The sequence below is a fragment of the Rhinopithecus bieti genome, unplaced genomic scaffold (assembly GCF_001698545.2).
Source record: "Rhinopithecus bieti isolate Rb0 unplaced genomic scaffold, ASM169854v2 scaffold_10604, whole genome shotgun sequence".
NCBI classification, from domain to species: domain Eukaryota; kingdom Metazoa; phylum Chordata; class Mammalia; order Primates; family Cercopithecidae; genus Rhinopithecus; species Rhinopithecus bieti.
In genome coordinates, this window is record NW_016806873.1 from 261,070 (window position 1) to 273,363 (window position 12,294).

The 12,294-nt window shown below is 37.5% G+C and overlaps 1 protein-coding gene across 8 annotated transcripts in view; it reads right to left on the minus strand.

The window, feature by feature from the left end:
• The window catches only part of DCUN1D4 (defective in cullin neddylation 1 domain containing 4), an 84,983-nt gene that overhangs the window by 2,197 nt on the left and 70,492 nt on the right, over positions 1-12,294 (minus strand). For 6 of the 8 annotated variants that reach the window (XM_017878308.1, XM_017878315.1, XM_017878312.1 and 3 more), the window contains 3 exons: positions 3,647-3,748; positions 1,445-1,547; positions 12-1,299 (listed from right to left, as the gene is read on the minus strand). In XM_017878308.1, the coding sequence (XP_017733797.1) occupies positions 1,244-1,299; positions 1,445-1,547; positions 3,647-3,748 (261 nt within the window). In that variant the 3' untranslated portion in view covers positions 12-1,243. Of the gene's footprint in view, positions 1-11; positions 1,300-1,444; positions 1,548-3,646; positions 3,749-12,294 lie in introns of those variants that run through there. The other 2 variants (XR_001886756.1, XM_017878310.1) reach the window with 2 other exon arrangements.

The window sequence follows — 12,294 nt, forward strand, 5'->3', positions numbered from 1 at the left end:
AAGACGGAAAATACAAACCTAAAATACCATTCTGTTTATTCTTGTTTCCTCATCCACAAAAATAATGGCCATCACCCTTCTGTACAAATAACTCAGGTAATGAAAAATGGCCCCTCTAGGACAGGTCCTAGCATGTACTGGGTTAGCTCAATGCTGGTGGTTTCTTGTCCACTGCCTGCAATGGACATGCTGCCAGGAAAAGCCTAGCATCAAACAAACAAACAAGGAAAACAAAACAGAAAACAAAACAGCTCTCACTTATAGTATGCTTGTTTTCTCAAAAGGCTGGAAAATTACACACCATGAAAGCTTAACTGAAAATTCAAGCCACAACTAGAAGTGTGATGCAGTTATAAATAGCCGGCAAAACCATGAGGTTTTTATTGAGGCAAAATAAATTTTACTTAGAGTGGCAAAGAAAGCATTAGCAGATTAATCACTGGCTAGAAGAATGCAAAAGGAAAAAAAGAAAACTAACAAAAAAGTTAAAGAATGTTTACAAGAGTTTAAATCCCATTCTTTTAAGAAGAGGTGCAATTTGAATTTGTTCATTGGTACCTACATTCAAGCTACTATAGTTTTAACACTAAAAAATAAACAACTTATATACCTCGTGTGGTGGAAATAATTTGTGGCATGTTATGTATCTATATGTTCAAATAATTATAACTTTCATCATTTTAGAACACTAATATTGTTAAATATACCAAATGATATTTGGCATATGCCTCTGAAAAGTTATGACTCTTACCTCCTTCCAGAAGTTGGCCTCTTAAACAGTAAGGTTAATTCTGGCAATGTTTGTTCATGGTAACAGTTTTGTCGTGTTTTCTGATATGCTACATAGGAGACCAAATAAAGTATAATTGGTTCATTCAAAAAAGGGACTAGAAATGCCACAAAATTATTTTTACAATACATTTTCAGAAATAATCTCTAGGTGAAGATTTTTCCTTTTATACACATATACAAAATTTAAACAGCAATATACACATAATCACAGTGAGGACATTGGCAAATTCACCAATCCGTAGTGTAAATACAAACCGCAAAGCAGCCTTCGAAGAGAACAATGCCACACAGCAAGCAGAGCTGGCCAATTCAATAGCAAACACCAACATGTTCCTGCGAAAGGGAAACAGTGCAAGAAAAGCAGCATGCGCTTTGATACAAACAGCAATTTATGGCTAATGGGTGACATAACTGTGGTAACAGTGACTCTCTCGCTGCTATGCATAAAGTCCTAGGACATCTGTTTGTCTTTATACCACTCCACAAACTCGTCCAACAAAACTGGCCCTGGAGTGAAAGAGAGAAACAGTAGTAGTAATAATAATAATAATAATAATAATAATAATAATAATAATAATGTAGCTGAGGCTTTTCCCAATGAAGATGATATAGAAAGGTACATGAATGGCAGAAGGGTAGTGGCAGTACTTACATGCTCCATCTTCATCATAGTTGCTGAGGTCAAGATTAATTGTTCTGCTAAACTCTAGGACATTGCACCACTGGTCTTTATTAATAACTTTGTATTTTGATTGCTGATGGAGGGAAAAGTAATATGAATTACTGACACTTGAACAAATGGGACGGTTTCAATTGCTCTATGAATCAACATTTAAGTTCATGTAAGGTTAACTCTTTGCATTTGAGGTTTGTTAAGCACCAATCTAGGAGGATGGTGAGGGAGAGTAAGAGTTGAATTTAAGATGACAATTGTCATTACAAAAATATTATAGGGTCTCAATACAAAATGGAAAGCACATCAAAATAACATGATTATATATCCCCAGAAGTGAAAATTCTAAACTGCAAAAGCTGTTTTATATAAAATGGGGATAATATCTACTTCATAAAGATATTGTAAGAATTAAAAGAGGTAATTTACTAATTTATGTGAAACACTTCATTCAGTGCTTGGCACAAAGTAAGTGCTAAATAAAGAGTAGCTCCCATTAATATAACCCCTCACATAACCAGCACTGCCCATGGCCAAGCCTTTGGTTTAAAGCACACACAGCAGCAGGTTACTTGATGAGATCCAGTAAGTGCTGCAAGTGGTCTCAAAACCAGGTATTCTTGTCACAGAAAAAAATTACTGTTCTAATAATTCAAAACTCGAATCTGATCATAAAAGAAACTAGAATAGCTGTGAAATAGTTTTTCTATTCCTCTTAGACAAGAACTTTGCCATGTATCTATTTAAAAATACAGTATCCCTGTACAAAGATTCATAAATAAAATCCAGAACCAATGATTTTTAAATCCTCCCCACTAAAATCAGAAACATAGTAAAACAATACAAGTACATAAAAAGCAAAGAGAGTTGAACCAATGGTTTTGAGGATGCAAACACAAGAAAAGCTGAAATGAGAGGACTACTGTCTTTTTTAAAGAAAAATGCAAACTAATATAAGAGAACAAAGCATAGACTACAAGTTTAACTTTCTAAGCAAGTAAAAGCAAAAACCAGTTCTGAAACAGTTGATGATGCACCTGGAATTATGCAAAGTCAGATTTCCTCCAGGCCAGGTCTTCCAGCTTAAGACTCTTTACACGCAGGTGCAAATCCAGCTAAACTCTCTGAAAATAGCGAACTATTTCTATTTAATTTTCCAAATAATGCTAACTCATCTCAACGGATTGTCAGAGAAATTAGAACAGATTATATGTCGATATGGACTACTGGGTAAACAGATACTTACATAAAACTAGTTTTTAAATTTTTGAGGAGTCCCAGTTAGTAATGTTAAAAGAAATTTTTAATAACAGTTCTTAAAGAATCCTATCAGATATTAAAATTTTCTGGATTACATAAAGTAAGTTGTGAGAAAGATTATTCAAGAGTGAAGCCAGAGTCATCATACAGCCCAGCATTTTCTCAAAGACCCAACACCCTCATCCTTGCAAACAAAGGACCGTTTTTAGAAGGGCTTGGGGTGGGAGGGAAAGGAGGATGCCATATATGACAACCCAAGTAACTCAAACTTGTATCCCATATACTTCCAGGTCCCACAGAATGACACTTCAACAAAACCAGTAGCTCAGAATTTCTGATCATCAATACTTAAAGCACACAAACAATGATGGAATAAAGTGCTGGACTGTTTTGATACTGATCTGAAGACAATTTAAACTGAAGGAGATATTGTCAGTTTGCCTAATACCTAAGTATTGATCTAAGGTCCTCAAGTTACTTGGTGATAAGAGTAGACAAGAACAGATTACAAACTAATTTTGGTAAGAAAGCAGATGACTGTCTTTTAAACCTCTGCTTAATAAAAGTGGAAGTTCATCTAAAGTCAAAAGAAAGTAAATCTTCTTTTTCTATTGTTATAAAGAACAGAAAATCTAAACAAAAGTGAAGCTTTAAAATGGGGATGAGAAAAGAGAGAAAAGGACAGAGCTGTGGCTGTTTTGGATGCATTTTTAATGTGGAATGAAGCAACACAACATTAAATGCATACACAGATGCACTCCAAGAAGATAGGTAGTTGCTGACTGACAGCAATTATGTCACCATAATTCCTACACAGACAGAAAAGTACAACAAACAAAAAATTACATACAATGGGTAAATAAAATTATTTGGCAGTTCTAAGCAAGCAAACATACATTTCATAAAACAACAATTTGGTACCTCTAAGAATTGGTGAAAACTGGAAAAGGGGCCAGATTTTCCTAATAACAGTCCCAACATGCACTTGGCAGTGTTTATGTCTAGGCTGCGCTGGTCCTTTTCCTGTTTAACAAACAAAAACAAGGATGAGCCAGATGCCCCCAAATAATAAATTCCAATAATTGCAAATGTGTATTCACTTCAACAGAAAATTAGTAAACAGCTCATTTATCATACACCTTAAAGACCCTGCATCCAGACTAAGGTTGGGGAGGGGAGGTAGTCAAACACAATGGAAGGCTTGGGCATTGTGATATTACATAAATTTACTGTGAGAAAGATTTATGTCAACTGAATGATCACCCTAACGCAAAATCAATTAGTTATGTTGTAGCAGTTTCTACAGTCTTTTCATGGGATTAATAAAAACTTGTAACTCAATCACTTGCTTGTTTGACATTTATGATAATTATCAAAATCCTAACTGTTGACTATAAAGCCTTTAACATAACTTAACGGAGCTTAAAGGTTTTGATGCCTATGATTAGGAATCAGGTTTCCTTAATAAAAACATTTTTTTCAACAATTTGATTTCATTGATAAATATTTTTCTTGAACCTAAACATGCTGGATTTAACTTCAGCTCATACCAAATGCTAGGGCTCTGAAGTGTCTCTCTAAATCAAAGGATATATTCATCTACCCACTCTGGTGGAAGGCAGGAAGTCTATCAATACAGTCCTTCAATAGACAGATGGATAGATTTCTAAGATGTAAATTTCCTAGTAGAATACACCTAACTAGTAACCAAGTGAAAGACAACATTCCGTAAGGACACCAGAAAAAAGATAAGAACATAAACCTAAATATGGGCAGGGTAAGCTCATTCCACTTACATTTGCAATTAAGGATCCTAATTTCTCATTCTCGTCCTTCTTATATGCTTCCATTCCAGAACTACAAGTGGTCAGTTTCCATGGAAAGGAATAGAGGGCCTGTGACCATAAGCGTACCTTACATATCCAAAGCTAGTTTTCATATAGTATCTTAACTACAGTGGAAATTTGTAAAAGTATTTTTCTACAAAGGGAGAAAGTGCCTGGCTAGTCCAGTGGAATGGAATCTAAATGTTCAAATTAAGGGATGATGCTATGACCACCACCTTAAGCCACATATGCAGCCATATATACCTCCTGATAAAATAAATCATCACTGCAAGGACTCTTAACAGTGAGGTACTCTTTAGTACACCATTTCTAGCCATGACCCTGAATTGGGACTTAATATAGCAAATGTAAGGGCCTCACTTAACAACAACAATCAAGGTAGATGAAGATAAGGAAACTTGTTGCCTAAGGAAGATGTGCAATAGATCTGGCCTTTTGGTCTAGGTTGTGAAGTGTAACGACTGTCCATGAATAGACCAGGTCAGATGGCTCCGCATCAATCTTCTTTCACAGGTCACATAACTTAATTCTGATGAGGGCAGGTGTATCTCAGTTCCACAGTTCTATGCAAACAGGTGGGACCTCCTTTCCACAGGGTTCTCTGCCTGCCCCTTGGCCATATGTATTGTCCTGCTCAGGGCTGCAGTACACACTCCCAATGGAGAAGAGGACAGGAGAAGAGGTGATCTAGAGACTGCCTGCCTTTTGCCAGCCAAACTGCATTGATTTGTTGTGTTTCAAGGGCTTACACTTCTGTGATGCACTGTGCAAGCAAATGCAAAACTTCCTCTTACCCTGTAACATAGGTGTGGCAGATGGCAACAGCACACCATACTATGAAGCAATCCACAAGATAAACGAGTAAACTGTTGAGAAACACACGCGGCACCACAGGACTGGGCCAAAGTCCATTTGTTGAACAACAGCTCATGCAGCACTGGGCTGACGACACTGGCGCTCTGGAAAGTTTTCCCTTTGCCGAGTTTGTAATCATTCACTAAACCCCAAATCTCTAGTCTTGCTGTGATATGTATTGTGCCTTCTTCCATCATCATCATCAATGCCTACGTCCCCGTCACAATGGACATACACTAAGGTGACAAAAAAGAAAAAAAAGATACAAAAGACCTGGACAGACTCTTTGCAACAATATAATCATCTGACAAACTGATGATCATGAAGGATTTCAATGCATATGTTTGGCAGTGATGCCAAAACATGGAGGAAAGGCATCAGACTCACAGGACTGGAAAGCTGAACAGCACTCACTTACTCCTGCTCTGCAAGGGTGCCAGCCAGCAGCTCTCAATCACTAACACCATCTTCGGCCTAGCAAATAAGAGAAAGATATTATGGATGCACTCACAATCTGAACAGTGGCATCTCACTGATAACCAACATTGCCTGTGAGTGGACTTGTGGCTATGTGCAAATGACCATGACTGGAAACACTCAAAATTCCCGGGAACAAGAATCGAGAGCTCCCACAGCAAACATCTAATAAACATCAAAATTGGAGACACTCTCAGGGGGTTCTCTACAACAATGATCCTAATGACATTCTCTGCAAAAGAGTTCCCAATTAAAAGTGAAATGAATCTCCCAGGATGCTATCAGGCAGCCATCGACTTTATAGGCATTTTAAAAAAAAATCACCATAACAAATTCAAGGAGTACAGTAAAGACATCCAAAAGCTCTTTGCAAGAAATTAAAATTATACGCTGTCAACACCAATCCTGTGACCCTCTGCTCATGGAGCACCAAGGAGCAAGGGGCAGACCAATAGATTCCTGCATCCCAAGGTCAGAATCAGACAGAAGGTACCCTGAGAGCATGCCAAGAGCCAACCAGCATCCCTAGAAGGCCCATCAAGGTTAAAGGAGAAGGAAATGAAAACATCTCTCCCTACCCACCTCTTGACCCAAAATGTGTATGTATTTCATAAACTTTAATTTACTAAGATAAAAGAATTTTGTGTCATTTTTCAAATAGTAATACGAACTGAACAGGCTCCATACATGAAAGACATACCAATCCCCCACAATATACAACTAGATTCTAATTTGTGGTCTTCCTTAATGTAGATTAAAAATAGAAGTTATAGAATGATATAGTACAGCTGCAAAACCAAAGGATCCTACTCTAAATATTCTACATTATGTTTTATAAATGGAATAAATATACTCCGTAAGCTAAAGACTAATAACAGCTAGTGTAAAGAACAGTGACATTTTATTAAAATCTGATTTAGAGTTCTAGTATGAAATAAAAAACCAGTGCCTTTGTTTACATAATACTGTTTCCACACAGGTCCTCCTGTAAGAGGTGACAATTAAGCATTTTTTTCTCAGATGACACAAATGACTTAACAACTGAAACAAAATAGTTAACTGTAAACATGTAAATATAAATATATTACAAAAATGACCTTTAAACATCGGAGTATCCAGATCTGTTAAATCAAAGGCCCCTAACTATTTCAAAAGATGTATTTCCAATTTATACCAAACTTTACAGCTTAAGACTTACATATGAAAAGAGGAACCCTGAATTATTAAAATTACAAAGAAAAAAATTAAACAGGAAAATAAAACCCGGAAGATTTTCAAGAGAGACTAGCTAGAATCAAGAAATAATATACAGGCAATCACAATTCCAAACATAAATGGTGAAGTCAGAAATTGGTACATGAAATCAAAAGGCCTTAAAAGTGAAGACCTATTACATGTGTCATGGTGTTTCAATTGAGGCCACAGAAAAACAGACATAGAGAAAATGCAGTCCTCCTTAACCCAGCTACCTAAGTAAACAAAAGATAAAAATAGAGGACTGTAAAGAGCTCATATCTTAAATATTGTGGCTCAGTTTATGAAACCAAAAATATAGCAAAACAATTTTTTGAATGGGAGTTTAATTATGCTCTTAGAACTTAGCTAACATTAGTTTAGAGATAACAATGTTTGCAAGGCAATCGATTTAAGCTCAATTCTTGACACTTTCTTTAAAACAAAAGGAAAACATCTGCCAACCGGCACAGGCGTTCATTATTATTTTATTTGGTACAATCTGATTCTACTACTGTAAGCACTACTCTCAAAAAATGTCATTATTTGAAACAACATCTGCAGACACCTAAGTAATATCAGTGAAGAATTCAACAATTATTTCTAATTCTATGGTTAACTTTTCCTGAGAACTTACTTCAAGTTAGAAACTGTTCTAAGTGCCTTACACTTAAACTCATTTCACCTCTATTAGTAAACAGGGATTACTATAATCCCCAATTTATAAATAAGGAAACTGAGACACAAGGAGTTAAATATAGTCAACAAACGGTAGAGCTGGAACTTGAGCTAGGAAATTGATTCCAGGCTGGAGCTCTTCACTGCCTACCAGGCTGCTTCCCTCAGAAGCAAGGAGGAAAGATTTTGATATGAAGAAACATACAGGCTAGTGGGCTCTACCAATAACTACTGAGCAAATTTGCCTCGCTCTGCAACAACTAAAGAGGAATCTTAAGGATAAAACTAAGATTTTCAGTGTAATAGACGTGGGCCTAGATGACTCCATCATATTCTTATTCTTACCATGACCCAGGTCTACCTTCTGTTTTCTTTGTAATTGACATTGAAGTATGAGGGAAAGTGTGAGGAGAGTGTGTGAGTGTGCACGTGGACACACGTTTGGGTGGTGGCGTTGTGTGGAGAAGGAAATTGGACGAATACATCAACTAACAAATGAAAGGCTGACTCAAATCAGAAGAGGAAGTGAATCCAAATGATTGCAGGAGATTTAAGTTAAGCTTCAAGAGAAAATTTCTCTGATAACAGGGGTTGTTGAACACAAGACCTAGCAAAATTTTCCTTGGTGAATTCTATGAGTAACATCCATAATCATTTCTGGTTTGGCCATTGTGGTACTCAGAGGACAGTGTATCAGCTTGAACCTGTGTGGTTGCTTACAGTTTCCTGAAACATGGCCTCAGAAACACTGGAGAAGAGCAGTCGGCACGTTCTGCTGGGAAAGAGAGTACATGGAGGGGCTGACAGATTTGCTCTTTAACCTGCCACAAGATTACCTCTCAGTAAAAGCCATTCCCACTGGAGTGTTCTGCCTCCACAAGACTCTTCATGCAACTTCTTTAAGGTTTTATTTCAACAAGTGAAAAGGCGACCTCTCCAGTGCCCTCCTCCCATCTTCCCTTTCACTGGTTCCCCTTCTCCTGAAAGGCCTCCCTTTCTTTTCCTCTCTAGCAGCTTCTCCTAACTTTGCTTCCTTCCTGATCCTGTCTGGTTCACCTCGATCACTCCACCAGGGCTCCTCTCAAACTTCTCACTCTAAATCTGTCCCTTCCTGCATCAAGGCAGGACTGCAACGCTGGAAACACATCCTACTCTGTGGAGAACAACAGCACTGCAAATCCATGGTCTCTGCTCTCACCTGGCCCTCAATGCTGCTGATCAGTGCCCCACTCAACCCCACACACACCCTCCTCCAAATGCCACGCGCCAGCCTCTGCACAACCCTTGAACCAGCAAGCTTGTCTCCACCACAGAGAAGGTAAACATCCAATGGACTGATATTTATAACTAGTCTCAGATCAATGAAAAATTATATAGTATTTTAGTCTATTCTCTTCACCTAATCTTGTTCTCACTAGGTCCTTTTTTAAAAAGGAAGCAAGGAAAAGTGGCTGCTTTATTTAAAAGAATCCATACAACAATACTTGTTTATATAATAAAATATACATTGAGGGCAAAAAACCCTATGCATAAAAATACTGAGGCAAAATTCCAACTGTAGAAGAGAACTGATCATGTTGGCCCTTGTGTATATCCCACCGTCTTTTTCTAGCAAGATTCTACAGGGGGAGGAGAGCTTTGTGGAGGGAAAGGCAATGTGGCTCTGTGAAGGACACTGGCCTGGACATCAAGGGCAGATGCGGGCCCTGCTGCTGCCCTTCCTCGCTGGCTCTCAATCTCATCATCCTACATTGATAGGCCTGGACCAGATGACTTCTGAGGATCCTTTTCAACTATAAGTTCAAGTCAAAGATAAATTAGGAGAAAAATAACACAACTTTACAGCCAAGTACTATTTTAAATTGGCTACAAGTTTCAAAGGGAAAGAAAAAAATGATCAGCCCCTTGGGGCTGCAATTTTGGTAGAGAGCTGTTAAAGGGGCTATTTTATCATTTTCTGGTGTTGTACTGCAGTTTCTTTCCAGGCATATTAAAGCAGAATTCAGAATAATTAATATATATCACCATTGTTAGTTGCAATATAATATTTAGGATATTAAAATTATATCATAAAGCTCAATTTTCATTAAAGTGTGATTTTTAAAAGGTTCACTGCTGGTTAATTGAGTTTTTACCTCCAGGAGTTCACTTTTCTAATAGGAAAAAAAAAGATTTGAGGGGGAAAGAAATGAGGTTTGAGTTCTTCTTCCAACCAAGATAGGCTAACAGGCAAGCTTTCCCTTTCCACTTAAAACAACCAGCAAACTGGACAAAAAGATGAAATGATGGCTTTAGACGATGACAAACAGGCAACACAGGACTGTGATCCCCAAGAAAAAGAAAATAAATAAGGTAAGCCCTAGGTTGATACCAGCTTACTCTGTGGAGGTGGTTTCTAGGCCATAGCAAGGGACGGGGAACCCGAAAGTGAGCCCAGCAATCTTGCTGAGTTGGACAAGACACAGCTTGGAGTTCGAGGTGGCAAAGATAACTATTAATTTATGCAGCCAAATACTAGTGAGGTGGGAACTACACAAAGAGATGTGAAGGTCTCCAGAGTGGTCTCCTTGAGTCTTTGGCCATATAAACATGTGAGAGGAAACAACCCGAGTCTGAAAAGAAACATTGCAAATGAGTGAGCCGAAGTCCCCAGGGTTTATTCAGGACTAGGGACAGTTTGTAGCCCCACCAGTCAGCACAGAAAGATCTCATAGTACACAAGGCATTGGGTAGAATCCTCAAAAAAAATACTGCCTTAGTAGTGGGGCCAAATTATCCCTATCAAGACTGCTTTGGACCAGCCCTTCCAAAGGGTCAAGCTGATTCCAAGTAATTTATGCACTTAAAAAACAAACTCAACACTATCTAAAGGAATACAACAAAACCCACAGCAACCAAATACATAAAATTCACAATACCCAGCTCCAATAAAAAAAAAAAAAATACAAGCAATGCAAAGAAGCTGGGCAAGTGACTCACATAACCAAGAGAAAAATAAACCAACAGAAAGACACACAGAAATGACAGATGATGGAACCAGAAGATAAGGTTATAAAAATACCTACTATAAACAAGTTTTAGAAGTTCAAGGAAGCAGAAGAAAATATTATCATGATGGGGAGATAAACTGGAGACATAAACAAGACCCAAATGGAACTTTTGAAGATGAAAAATATAGTATCTGAAATGAAAAATATATTGGGTGAGATTAACAGATTAAACACTGCAAAAGAAAAGATTAATATTGGAAGACATAGTAATAAAAATTATTAAAAATGAGACAGGGAAAAAACTGAAAAAATAAAAAGGAACACAGCATCAGTAACTTGTGGGACACATTCAAGCAACCAAACACAGTTATAACGGTAGTCCCAGAAGAGCAGAGAGAGAACAGAAAAAATATTTGGAGAAATAACAGCAGAAAAAGTTCCCAACTTAATTAAAAACTATAAACCCGCAGATCCAAAAGCTCAACAATCCCTAACCAAAATAAACATAAAGAAAATTATTCCAGGGAATATTATAATAAACTTGCTAAAAGCAATGGAAAGAGAATAAAAGTCAAAAACAAAAGACATGTTTAGAGGAATAAAGATAAGAATGACACCAGATTTATAACTACACAAGATGAAAGATAATGCAGAGACATTACTGCAGTACTGAAAGAATAAAGTGTCAATCTAGAATTTTTTACCCAGAGAAGTCTCTTTCTAAGTGGAAGGCAAAATAAAAGCTTACAGAATTCATCACCAGCAGATCTATCCTATGAGAAATGTTAAAGACAGTTTTTTAGGCAGAAGGAAAATGATACCAGATAGAAATCTGGATCTACACAAAAGAAATGAAGAGCATAGAAATGATATATTTGGTATATCTGAGTAACAATAAAAGACATTTTTGCCAATTTAAAGCAAAAGTTATAGCAGCATATTGTGAGATTTACAGCCTAAATAAAATATATGACAAAAACAGCATGAAGTATGAGAGGGCAAAATGAAAGTATACTGTTGTAAAGATTCTTGCATTATACATGAAGTGGCATAATATTATATGAAGGTAGGCTGTGAAATTTAAAGATGTATACTGGAACGCCCAGAGCAACTACTAGGACAAAAAAGTTAGTAAGGCAATAGTGAAAATAAAATGGAATGATTTAAAAAATCAATCTAAAAAGAAGGCATGAAAAGAGGAAAAAATGAACAAAAAATAGGTGGGATACATAGAGAAAAAATAGCAAGATAGGAGATATAAATTTTGACCCGGCCGGGCGCGGTGGCTCAAGCCTGTAATCCCAGCACTTTGGGAGGCCGAGACGGGCGGATCACGAGGTCAGCAGATCGAGACCATCCTGGCTAACACGGTGAAACCCCGTCTCTACTAAAAAATACCAAAAAAAACTAGCCGGGCGAGGTGGCGGGCGCCTGTAGTCCCAGCTACTCGGGAGGCTGAGGCAGGAGAATGGCGTGAACCCGGGAGGTG